The 13,360-nt window shown below is 43.1% G+C and overlaps 1 protein-coding gene across 4 annotated transcripts in view; it reads left to right on the forward strand.

Annotated features, from left to right (window-relative positions):
* GRM7 (glutamate metabotropic receptor 7) overlaps positions 1–13,360 on the forward strand; it is a 274,151-nt gene that overhangs the window by 235,387 nt on the left and 25,404 nt on the right. For 3 of the 4 annotated variants that reach the window (XM_032194324.1, XM_032194322.1, XM_032194321.1), the window contains one exon: positions 4,323–4,415. The exons of the other annotated variant lie outside the window; for it this stretch is intronic. In XM_032194324.1, the coding sequence (XP_032050215.1) occupies positions 4,323–4,393 (71 nt within the window). In that variant the 3' untranslated portion in view covers positions 4,394–4,415. The remainder of the gene's footprint in view (positions 1–4,322; positions 4,416–13,360) is intronic. 4 annotated transcript variants of the gene reach the window in all.

The raw sequence follows: 13,360 nt of genomic DNA on the forward strand, positions 1-13,360 counted from the left end.
TTTGTAGCATATTGGAAAGGTTTAGGCATGTCTGCAGTTTTTATGAAAAACAGATCTGAATGTAGAGAAATGCCCTCTCCTTGCCCATGATCCGTTCATCCATTTGCTGCTGAAATTCCTGCCACTTCTTGTCTATTAAACTGCTGTCTGAATATCTGCCTCAAAGCAGAAACTCTGCTGTCAAAGCAAAGTGGGAACAGCTAGCAAATTATTGACACAGCACTTTTCCTCCCTTTATTCACCCCTAGAGTGTGTTTCTGTGATGTCTTATCATACAGGTATACAAAGCATATTCTAACTGGAAAAACAGAATTTGTCTTCACGAACTGTGAACTGTCTTATGGGGCTGGCAGAAGCAGGAGACAGCGAGGAAATGTTTCTAACAAATTAAGGGCCATCCCATGCCTCCTCTGAACAGAGCCTTCACCGCATGAGGAAAGAGATTTATTTCCTGCCGTAAGGTATTAGCCAGCAGGAGAGCTGCAGTCCTCTGCTACGTCAAATGTCTGCTAGGCAGCACGAAACCCTTCCACTCTCTGTCCTTGGTTCTTCTCCACACCGTGGTGCTGGGGCTGAGCCCTCCCGTGTGCAACCAGGGCAGCTCCTCATGGTGCTCGGGGAGGCTCACAGCCCCTTGGGCCAGGCTTCGGCATGAGGGGGAGCAAGGAGGAGGAGGAAAGGTGAGGAGGGAAGGGGGTCCCAAAGCCAGCTAGCAAGTACTGAACTGTATTTCAGTAATTTCTGGTCTGGTCAAATGAAGTGGAGTGAGCCTCTCCTTCAGAAAAATTAACATAAAATAAAAATTTTCATTTAAGGACATAAACCAGAAGAAGAGGAAAAAAAGTTCTGATCGTGAAACATTTGATGTAGAAATAGAGGTGTTGCCCTGTGGGAACTGGTTTTTGGTAGTTTCATATTCTTGGTTTTCCCTTCTGATTTCTTTTTCCTGTTCTGCATCTTATTTGCAGTTTCCAGACTTCTGAGAATACTTTCCTCCCCTCCTCCCAAAGCAGTCAGATTTTTCCCTGGGAAGGAGATGTTTTTATTAAAAAGAAATAGTGCTCAGTTAAAACCCCATATTTATTACAAAACAACGTTTTCTCGCCCAGGGACTATATGCCAGAATGCTCTTTTAAGAGGCAGTAAAAGCAGTAAGGGGCAGATTCCCCCGCTTGCCGTGGTGTGCAAGCTTCTGCCTTAAGGATCCAGCCTTCAGCCCTGGTTTTGTTAGCACTGATGTAAAGCTGGTGTAAAGTCCACTGGGAGGGAAGCCGTCACAGCTTCAAAATTGATGTACGTGACTGGAAAGTGATTTCTGTGAGCTCTTTGGCTTACATGGAAGACTCTAAAGTCCCATTTGTTAAACTTAGCCAGTCAGGAAACATGCAACCGTATTAATTTAAATGTCTTTCTCCAAATACTGAGCTTTTTAATATTTAAGGTTGCAAAGCAAACAAACAAAAACATGTATTTTTGGCATCTTTTTGAAATTGGTATTAACCTCCTTGCCAATAAGAGGAGGCGGGGAGCTGGCCATGGCCTGCACGGGGCTGGGCACACTCTGGCTGCCAGCTCTGTAACAGGCTCCTTGGAAATCTCTTAGGCTGAAAGTTAATTAATTGAGGGCAGTTAAGCAATGAGTCTGAGGCTCGCCAGCACAGTGGAAACAAACTTAGCTGCAGATCTGGCTTAGCTACCACGTGTTTCCTTGGAAGCATAAAAGTGCAGTTGGGTTTTTGTTTGATTTTCTGTTGAATTTCCTGGTGATGCTGCTGTTCGTGGCTTACTCAGGTACTGGAGACTGGAGTTGCCATTTCTATTGAAAATACACAAATATTTCATATCTTCTAACAGATTAACAATGAGCTATCAGCATGGGATTCATGTACCTCCAAACATTGGGGAATTTGGTGACTAAGCCCAAATTTCTAGCCTGTCCCACTTATACGGCCTATAAACAGAGTAAAAAAGAAAAATGTGGATGGTTCTACAGAAAAACAGCCTTGCACAAAACCTATATTGTTTGTTTTTTTTTTTTTAGCATTAGCTTGAAAAGCCCTCCTAATGAATAGAAGATCTGCACGTAAAATTGGACAGACTGACAATTACCTGAGGCATCAGGAGCTGGTGAGCCCCAGCAGCAGGGCTGAGCTCGGGGTAGAAGCAGAGCACGCGAGCCTCAGCTGGTGGGCAGGGGTCCGAGCTGGGAGAAAAGGTGCTGAGCACTTAAGAAAGGTGTGGGCTCAAGCACTGAGGTTGCAGAATAAGTATAAAAGAAACTGTACTAATGTGGGAGGAAACCCATTTGAAATGCAGTGACCTTACATCCTGCCCACCAGGAGCAGGGACTCATGGGGTTGCAGCTTTTGCTTTAGAATGCCTTAAAGTGAGAAATTTCACAAGCTGAGCTCCCCGGCCCTGACCTGGGAGGGCTTCCATGCTGAATCGGATATATTAAGGCCAAGCTTCTCAATCTATAGCTGTGCTCCTTGTGACAACTCTCTTAATCATTCCAGCTTGCCATCTGGCATGTGCATGCTTTTACTCATTCAACATTTTTTCTGCTAATACATGTCTGCATCTGAAATGTTTTGCAGCAGATTAAGATGAACAGAATTTGGTGCACAGCAGCTTCTGCCCGTGTAACAAGTTCATTCTGCTCTTGTGTGCCTTGCTTAAATTTCTCAGTGTTTGGGAAGATGCTTCTCATCAAGCCTGAAGCTGAACCGAAAGCAACTGCTGGGCTCTGTGTTTGTTTCTGCTGCAAGAATAGGGTCAGAGCCCAAGAAAACATTTGAAACTCCAACCCATATTTAACTTATATTGAGATTTACATGTAATTACTCCTTCTCCTTAGCCACTTGCTTTAATTCATGGCTTTCCCAAACACAGCAACAGGGAGAACAGCATTGCTGTTGTTTGGTAATGAGGTGGTTGCGCTTCTTGTGGGCTGGACCAGCAGACCTTCCTGGGCAGGCATTTGTTTTATGGGCATTTCCCTCTTTAAGCACCGGTGAGAAGGGAACAGCAGTGCCCAGAGCTGCCCGGCTGCTGGACATGCAAGGGGCTCTTCTGGGCAGATTCTTGCCTGCAGGAATTGGGGTGGGCTTGGCAGTGTGGGGAGGGTTGTCTCCCACCATCCCTGTTATCAGTCTCACCACCTGTGAGAGTGGCTGTAGACAAGTTCACCTGCATATTTTGCTCTTTTTGGAGCTGATAAAGCTCTGAGATCAAGGCAAGTGTTGCAGCAATGCCCATTAGTATATGGTAGTGAAGAGGAGGCATGCGGCATCTCTGGCCAAGACTGAGGGCATCAAAGTGACAAACAGCTGGAAAGGAAGGGCACCTTGAGGGGGGACATTCAGGGGGTTTAGCTGAGATCTGTTGAGAAGTGGCAAAGGATTGGTGACCCCGTGTACTTGCCAGAAAATTTAGGGTCTGAATAGCTGTAAGGGTCTGATTTTCAGTAGCATTATAAGTCCATGGACTTTTAAGTTAGCAGGTGCTTTGAGGGCTCAATACCTATGCAGGCATCTTCAAGATGATTTTTTTTCTCCTTTCCTTAGCATTACGTAGAAATTACTTGGCAGATGATTCTATTTTCAGGAGTGGAGTCCATTGCCTGCCCATTTTCCTAAACAGAACAGGAATCATTTGCAAGTTTCCATTTTAAAACCATGCTTTCCTGAGTGCTGCAAGCTTCTCTCTCTCTGACCAGCATGACAACAAGTACAGTGCATGTCAGTTCTCATTTTTCTCCGTGTGTTGGGAATGGACACTGACTTCATCATCAGTAAGCTGTGGATAGCGTATGTGGGCTGCAGACACCTCTGCAGATGTATGGGCACTGCTTTGCAAATAGTCCCGTGCTGTGCTTGTGTATTTGTTTGTGCTGATCCTCAACACCACTGACATGGCATTGCCTGTTCCATCCTTCCAAGAGACAAAACTGAAATGGTTGTCAGTGATGCTGAGGAACCCAAGAGTGAATGCATGGACAAGGAGGGACTGGGGAGTGTTAAATTGAAACCAAAATGCTCCAGAGTTTGTTAAAGGGAGAAGAAAAAAAAATCAACCAGACCTGCCCTTTTGTGGGCAGCTGCTCCCATGTTCAGAGGTACCTGAACTTCTGTGACCTGGTTCATTGATTTCCAGCCCAGAGCTAATTTTGTGTATTGGCGTCTCTCAGCTTTCCACTATCGCTGCTCTAATCCGATCTCTTCAGTCAGATTAATATCATGGCCTCAGTGACAGGGCAAAATTTGAAGAGTTTGTTGTGAACAGACGCATTATACATACCAATGTATTTACTTTTCCTGTAGACTGCATACCACCAGTAAGAAAGAGTGTTCAAAAGTCTGTTACTTGGTACACTCTTCCACCTACTGTATAGCTTTTGCCTGCTTTCCAAAAAGGTAAGGAAAAAATCTAGCTTCTTTTCATTTTATTCTCAAATAATTATTATCATTATAATATACATGAGTAAATGAGGAATGTGCATTAGTGCAGCTGTGTCAAAACAAGGATCTGTCTTAAAAATTGTTCACATCCATTATCCAAAGCTCCCATACGAAGGGCCTGCTTTGGAAAGTGAAAGCCCAGGACTTGGACAATTTTAACCCCTGTGCTGCAGGGAAGTGAGCCTGGCCATCCTCTGCATCCCCTCCGTGGAGGTGGATCCCAGTGAAGCCTTTGAAGATGTAGGTATTTGATAACAATTTAAAAAGGAACAAACAAATCATCAAAATTTAATTATGGCAATCAGATCTAACAGCTAACAAAATGCTTTCTGAGTCACTTCTAGCTGCCTTACCAGCAGGGTTGCCTGGCAGCGTAAAAATAACATATGCAAATGTGTAAGCAGTCTTCTTTACTCTAAAATTATAAATTGCTCAAAAAAAAGTTTGCAAACTATTTTTCCTTTTTTATTTTATTTATTTTTTTCCCTGTGGCTGATCCCAGTGACCACTTCTGAATAACCATAAGTGAACAATTTTTGAGTGCTGGCTTTTTCTAAGTGTTGTGACTGCCTACGTGGTGATTGTGTGAGCTGATTTTGTATTTGTGACTTCATCAGCCAAGAGTTAGTGTTTTTCTAGTGAAATTAAGGGAATGATAAAGCGTTGGATATTGGAGATAAATAACCAACAGCCATTAACAAGTTCTCATATCTGCAATTGTGTCTGCTCATCCAGCTTTGCTACTGCTTTGAGGTTTTGGCCAGGTATGAAAGGCACTGGCCTGGATACCATGGTACTGTGCACTTGGGGCTGGAGGAAATTGCTGTATACAGCCTTCCAAACCTTGTTTAGCTGATCCCTAATAGGTGGGAACTTGTATCAGCACAGGTAGGAATGTAGCTAGAATTGAGTCTCTGAGTCGCAGGGAAAAAAAATCCCAAGCACTAATATCTTTAGCTGGTGTAATTTGCCACAGCTCCAGTTTCAATTCAGCTCAAGTTCTTGTGAAGTGTTCAAATTGCTTTTTATTGTATTTGAATCATGCCTGTTATTCTAACTTGCACAGCTCAGGCAGAAAGCCTTATTTAAGGTGTGAAGCTCTTTATGAGCATCAGAATGACCTGACTTACCCAGGGGCTGAAGTCAGAAAGGTTGACAGAGACTGGTGTTGAGGGAAATATAACAAAGTAGTTGGAGAGGAGAAGGGGCCACTCAAAGTATTATTGCAAATGTAATGTGAAAGAGTAAAGAGCAACTACATGAAGATGAAATTGCTAAAGGAAGGAGATCAGTAGAATAAGTGGGCTATATAAGAGACTGCACATCTTGGGAGAAATCACTTTTTTTTTTTATAAAACTAAAAAAATGTTTAAAATATAAAGCACTAGGAGCTAACATGTTTCTGAAAATAAATATAACATTGCTGTATAACATACAGAACTGGTATCTGCAAAGGCACACAGATAATTTTATTATCCATGTCCTATATAAAGCAATTGGCTATTCAGATTCTTTGCCCAAATTTTAAAATCTTCCTGATGCAGAACTATGAAAAATGCTACAGTGGAGGATGACTTGGGCTTGTGATGGTTTTGCCCACTCTGGAGCTCTTCTGCATCAGGTGTAGTTCTCTATTCCTCACCCATGAGCACCTCTTTTCCCACTGGGATGATTTCTGTGGCACTGCTTGCTATGTTCTGTTTCGTTCTTCCAGGAATGTAAAACATGAAAACAGCAAGAAACTACACACTGTATTAAAAGCAAAGCAATGATATCAGGAAAATATCAACTTAGTTGTAAATTGACATTTGTTTTGCTAGTACCATATTTGCATGCAGGTATGAGCACAGTGCTTAAATAGCTGCTGCTTGACTATATCAATTTCTGCTATGTGATGCATGGACATGTGTACTTATAATGCCTTTAAACTGTTTCCTGTGAGTGACAAATAGGGATTCTTTACTGTTGAGGCTGATGAAAATACAAGGCTTGAAAAACTCTACATAGTATCTGGGTCAGGGAAAAAAAATGTCCATCACCTGAATAAGGCGAAGAAGCATCAAATGCATTTGCAGGACTACAGTCACGTTGTGTACCACAGAAATATCTGCAGCACTCTTGTCCTGATCCATCTCCAAGCAGTATGCTTGCAGGTCAGGAGGAAGAGGCAGTCGGGTGACTGCATTGCCTGCGATACCTGGAGGACCTGGGTTCACCCCTCCAGCTCACAGAGCGCTGTGTTCCTGCAGCTTTGCCCGGTGCTAATCCCAGCACAGAGGTGCTCACTGTGGGCAGATGGATCACATCGGCCCGGCAGGACAGGGCAGCTCCTCTCCTCTGCTGCCTTCAGGGCAGGATGTGCAAGGACCATGCTAGTTCAGGGGCGGCAGGCCTCTGTGCTCACAGCTCCAGGAGTTCCCCTACATGGTGCAAGTGCTGCGTGGTGTGTTGGGATTCATGTGGGCATAAGAAGGACAAGGAAAACCATGGCTCCCATTTTTCCCACTGGGGAGGACCAGAGCAGCACCCATGGGTCCTGGTGCTCTGAAGTCTGTCATTGCATTTATGAAAGCAGTCACAGAGAGACTGACTTGAGAGCACCCCTTGTTTTGGGGTTGGTTGGTTACTGGGCACTGGTTGCCATTTGCAATGAGATCGTACTGATAGTGCTTCAGCACCTCAAGCCATCTTAGCCATGACATCGGTGTGATGCAGCCCCACCAGCTCCCTTTCTTCCTTTGTCTGCTCCCACAGCTTTGCCTCGGCTGGGCTGGGTGCTGTGCCTCTGCGCCCCAGCGTGAAATCCCCCTGCGCGGGGCCACCCGCTCTGGCCAGCAGCACCTCGGGGACCTGGCAGCTCTCTGAAGCTTCATGTCCGAACTGCAGGATGCTCTGTAGTTTGTCCCACCTTAAAGTATGAGATACAGAATCATTATTTTCTGGATTGAGATGTCATTTTCATTTTAAATCCTGCTGGTTTCAGCCCGAAAAATAGTGCTCTGTGTTTAACCTCACTTGAAGGATTTTCTATTTAGTGGAGACTGCTAAGAAATGAGAATATGCAGCAAAAATTGATAAGCAAAAGACTTTGACAGGTCTTCACTGCATCTATTTTTATTTTGGAATAGCTTACTGAAAAATAAACATTTATCATGAATTTCTTCAAACAACAATGCGCTCCTCTCCTAAGCATGGCACAGATGCTTCCAAACATCCTGTGCACCTCCCCCTGTACCCCCACAGCTGGGGGTACCTGGGCTGCAAAACTCTGCCCGGGGAAACGATTTCAAATGATAGGGAGGGGCTCAGGCATAAAATGTGTGAACGAATTAACTTCCTTAATTAGCAAATTTTTCAGGTAAAATCGGCTTTCTGTAGCCTGCCTGCTGAGAAGGCTCAGTCCTTGAAGAGCACAGGCTTCCCCCGTTTCCTCTGGTTTGGGGAAAGGTGGATGCTCTGAGCTATGGAAACGTGGTGGGGGTTACAAGTTGGCCCCTCTGCTTGAGCTTGGCTTTGCAAGTTTGAACACGACTCCTTTTCCACCCCTCCACCCCAGTCTGCACTTGCACATTCAGTTTGCATTATAATTTTTAGCAGTTTCTCAAGCTCTCGGTATCCATTTGAATTGATGTTTTCCTTCAGGTTTTATATATCCATGGCAGCATCCCACTGCCCGGCAGCCAAACTGTGCCAGGAATTATTCTCTCCCCAACCATCTCATGGGTGATGCGATTTTGCAATCACTCTCCTCAGCAGTGCAAGGTTAGACTCTTCTCATGATGTTTCAAGTTTCAAAGGGTACCCATCACAGTGAATATTTCTTAAGCCATCACAGCACTTTGTAATGGCTGAGAGCTGTATGTGTTATTTAAAGGTTTCATTTAAAACCTCTCAGAAATAAATCTGGTGCAACTGTTGCTTGAAGGAGACCTGAAGGTAGGTCAGGGAAAGACACGTTTTGTCTTTTTGACTTCAAGCATAGCTGGGCTCAAGTTACTTGGGAGATTTATTTTAATTGGTATTATCATATGGCCAGGATACTTTGCTGGAGAAGCTGTGCGTGCCCATAAGGAGCTGGCGGATGCCACGAGACGCCGGGGAGCTGGCAGCCTCCAGGCACGGCACAGTCTGAATGTGCGAGGGATGGGCTGCTCTCCTCTGATGTCTGAGAATAACCAATTCTGGTAATGCACATTAAAACATCCACATAGGTGCGTGCTTCCGAGTTAATTATATTGCAGACTGTCTCACACCTTCTGTGACTTTTATGATACAAGACTTGTAAACAGGCAGGGAAGAATCAGACTGTTTCCATTAAAAAAAAAAAAAAATTCTTTATGTACTTAAATGATCAACTTATAGTGTAAGGTTTGAACAATTCTAGTTAAAATAGATAAAATTCATGACTGTAGGTGCATTGATTATTAAAATTTAGGTAGCTAGGTATGTGAGACAAAAGTGGGAATTAATTAGCTTGTTAGTATTAGTATTCATCTTCTGTTCTGTTTTTTCTCTTTTTCCATGATTATTTTTCCTAGAAAATTTGGAAGAAGAGTGAGCTGTAAATTTTGCACATATATTGTTATACCTAAAGGACAGTCCTGCTGTCACTTTTTTGCCTAATAAACTCTTAATAGTGCTGAGTTATCCCTTTGACTAATTTATCAGTCCTTACATCCTCTCAGGGAGAATTTGTCAAATTCATAAATTGTAATATCAGTGAGAAGACAGACTTTTGGCTCTCGTGTCTTCCATATATTTATAATGAATCTCCTCCCGAGTAGGGTAAATATCACTTTGGCAGGACTACCTTGATGCTGCTCTCACATGGTAGCTTGCTGTAGTCTCTTGCATACACTCACATCCTTCTCTGTGTTAATGAGATGTCTCAAAGAAAGGGATAGAGGATTATGAAAGACTTGACATTCACAGCTTAATTTCACTAAAATCACTGGAATTACCCCAGACTAGGACATTGCAGTATTTTGGGGTCCTATTTTTTTTCCTCCCCTACCCAAGCAATGGGAAGCATTGCAAGTGCATTTTGCAGTTTTTGGGATGTGCACTCTTCTAACAGTTATTTCTACTACAATTGTAACAAAGGTTTCCCCAAGAGCAGCCATGATTTGTAACCTCAGGTGCAAAACCCGACTAGATGTAAGGAACCTTCCAAGCCCAATGAAGACTTACTAGGACAGATGCACTATGCTGTCTGGCTACTGCAGAGGAAAGTGGGGGTAGTTTGACTGGAAGTAGCTGGATTTTAGGAGAGAACAGCTAAGTATATGCTAGGCTTTGCACTCTGCTGTAGCTTCTGAGATAGTAGGGAAACTAAATTTGAGAATTTCCAGTTTAGAACCTTTGCAGACTTTCTTGATCTCATTTGTAATTTGTGATTTTTGAGTGCTATAAATCAGTGTTGCAGACATTTTAATTTGTGGTTATTACAATCAGTTATTGTCAATATCAATGGTTATATACACGAGCAGCCTTCACTGTCTGACGTGGCCAGTCTATTTCTGAGGGAACGCACCTTCTGTCAGCCCTGAGTGCTCCCCATCTAGCTGTAATGCCTCCGCTAAATGGCCTCAGTGCAGTTCAAATACCCAGGCCTGTTATGCAGAGAGGACTGGAAGGAAAAGCCTTCAGTGAATGCTTGAGAAGCAATACTCTGGGAAAGAAAATATTTCTAATGGACTGTGAAGTGCAACAGTTGAGCTTAAATTTGATGCTCGGTGGCCATTCTCTGGTGTAATTCAGTTACCTTCAGCTCAGCGATGCCAGTGAGGGATTTCTTCACTCACAGACATTGTTATGCTTGGCTCTGGCCAATGGCAGCCAATAACACATTCCTTGAGACACCCATTTTACCCTCCTGTTTGTCAAGGCAAGATATTTTCCTCTCTTTATTCTCCTTAAAAAATTCTGTGCTGAATTCAGACATCCACGAAGCAGCTCTGCCTCTGTTCCTGTGAAATGGTTTGCAGCCACCAGCACCACAGCAGCTGTCACAGACTGCGGGGAGTGAAGGACAGTGATATGAATTATTTTAAGGACATCTAACATCTGGTTTGGAAGTGAGTGACTTACATTTGCGATGAAATCTATACAGATGATAAGGTTAGGTGCAAAACCTGTATTAAATGAGTGACTTAAATTGTTTTCCCCTCAGGTGTAAGAGGAGGTCTATTCATAGCTGTTGCTGAAGTAACAGGATTGAACATATGTGGTAGCGAAGTTCAGTCAACAAAAGTCCCCACAAGCCTATCTGATGTGAGCAGCTCACTTCCTCATATTCCCTGTGGGGGGTGGGAAAAAAAGGCATGATGACCACACTTACAGTCCTTCAGGGTTGCTTTTTTTGGTTTATGTTGCAAGAAATTAGTCACTTTGATTCAGTGTCAGATTTTCTGTACTGCTTCGCACCATGTCATCCAGGATGGAGGACAATGCTTTGGGTCTGAGATGACCAGGGATGCTCATATTAGTTATAAATATTTGTGAATACAAAATATATATCCAATAATACATCCAAGCACCCGTCCATCGGTTTAGCCATGTTTGTGTGATAGCTGCTGCTCCTCTACTCAAGGAACTGCCATCACAGGCACTTTGTTTGCCTCCGTAATACAAAGATAATGTTATCCAAGCAGGTTCCTGTGTGCAGCTGTGCATCTTTGGTGATTTTACTCAAGCCTTCAATATATTTTGGTTATCCTTGTGAAGAAGAAACAAATACAAAATTTCAGTGTAGCGCTTGGAAATGATAGTGCTGATGAACCGGAGGAGCACATGAGTACAAAGAGTGTGAGATACAGCTGAGCATTCATTTGTCACTGACACAAAACAGTGCTGTAAAATAGATATTATTTTGTGTTGACACAGATAGCAAACAGAGAATATATTTGTGCAGCAGGGGCCTGGTTGTGTTTGTGTTTTGTGGTGGACCAGTAAGCAGAACAAATCACAAAGCACACAAGGAATCTTTCTCAGTGTTTCTTTCTTATTGCAAATACACACCAATTTCAGATCCAGCATCTCTGGAATATACCAGTGTTTTTTGCTCTTTATTAGCTTCAGGAAAGGAAACGTGTGCATCTCTTTCCAGCAGCACATGTTGATACATTAAAGAAGAGAACATCCTTTTATTCCTGAAAATAGGTATTTTGAGTTCAGGGTGAGTTTGTTGGTTTTGAACTCTGTCTGACAGTAAAGTAAAAAATAGATAAAAAAGAAAGTTTTTGCTTTCTGGCCATACTACAAAAAAAAAAAGGAAGAGCACTAGGTTAATGTCTAAACACATGTAAATGCCCGTGAAACACAATTGAGATGCAAAATAAAAAAGAAAGGGGCTCCAGTCCTGGGGTCTGCTGTTCTGCTTGGTTCCTGCTCGGTACTTTGGAGCACTGGGGCTTACCTGGGGGAAGTCTGGCACTGTGTCAAGCGAGACTTCTGTTCTTGTGGTTCAGTGGAAAAGAGGGGGGAAAAAAAAATAGTTGCCATAGTTACACCACTTGTCATGATGCTTATCATGCCTGTGAAATAAAGAGCTTTATATTAAATCTGTGCTCTTACTAATATCAGCTGTTAAACATTTTCAAGATATTTGAAATCAAGGCTTTCTGGAAAAAAAAAAAAAAAAGAAAAAAAAATTGATTGCAGTGAAAAGGTGCTGTTTAACCACGCAGCTCCAAACATAATTTTGTTAGACACTCGGTATTACAGAATTATACAGCATGAATAAATTTTCCGGTGAATTTAGCTTCTTTGCACTTCATGAACATTCTTGATTTTTCTATTAAGATGTTTGTTACTTGCAGCTCCTAGCCAAAGAGTTGGAGCAGGCAAAACTGGAGAAGAGGAGGGCAGTTCCTTTCAGCTGGGGAAGCACCCCGGCAGTGCCGTGGCTGTGCCTGTGCTCGGTGCTGAGCTAATTCCGGCTTCCCACGTGGGAGGGATGAATGCAGTGATCACTGTGCACATGCACAGAGCCTCTTCTGCTTTCCAGCAGGCATCTCCTGGGCACCTAGGTAGACCAACAAACACACACACACACACATTCTCTGTGAAAGCATTCGAAGGCCATGCATCTTTTTAATGTCAAGAGCCCCTCGGTTTAACATGGTATTATTCTTCTATTTGGCTGTTATGCCAAATTCTAAAGCACTGGGGGAATGCTGTCTAAAATGTCTTTTACGTGTGTACCAATGTCTAGTAGTAAGAGTGTCCCTATTGACCTTTCTCGACCCTTGAGCAGTCACCTTTTGGACTTTCTGATACAAGTTTCATCTCCTTTGGGAAGCAGGACAGTGCCACCCTCCTGGCACTGGATCTTGCCAGAAATGGCCCACAGCTGCCCACCCTACACATTCTCATTTGTACAGCTTTCATCTTGCCCATAGCATTGGGGCAGGAGCTCTATAAGCCTCCTCTCTGCTCCCAAATCCAGTTACCCACCAGCTGCAGACATGCTTGTTCAGTCTCTTCGGTAGCTGTGCTTCCTTGGAAGAGTAAATGGAGCAGTAAGTGTGATACTGAGTGCTGTTTGAAACAAAACTGTGACCTGTTCCTCTAACACAGCGAGGTTATATTCAGTGCAACCTTGTCATTCATGGCCTGGGCTAATTTCAGCTTAACAATCTTCAGTGCCATGTCACTTTTCTCCCCGCTGCCAGGTTTTGCTGTCACACATGTCGGGTACAGGGTTACATTTGCTCAGGAATGAGTGATGGCACTGGTGGGCAGTTTGGTGACAGGGAGTTCGACTCCAGCCAAAACCCAAATTCTGCAAAACTTTTCTCTCCAAGTGTCATCTCATTTTCTTTTTTTTTTTTCTATTTAAAAATAAATAAATAAATAGTATGCATTTCCAGATTTTGAGTAATATGAATCAGGATTTG

This window comes from Aythya fuligula, chromosome 10 (genome assembly GCF_009819795.1).
Source record: "Aythya fuligula isolate bAytFul2 chromosome 10, bAytFul2.pri, whole genome shotgun sequence".
Classification (NCBI taxonomy): domain Eukaryota; kingdom Metazoa; phylum Chordata; class Aves; order Anseriformes; family Anatidae; genus Aythya; species Aythya fuligula.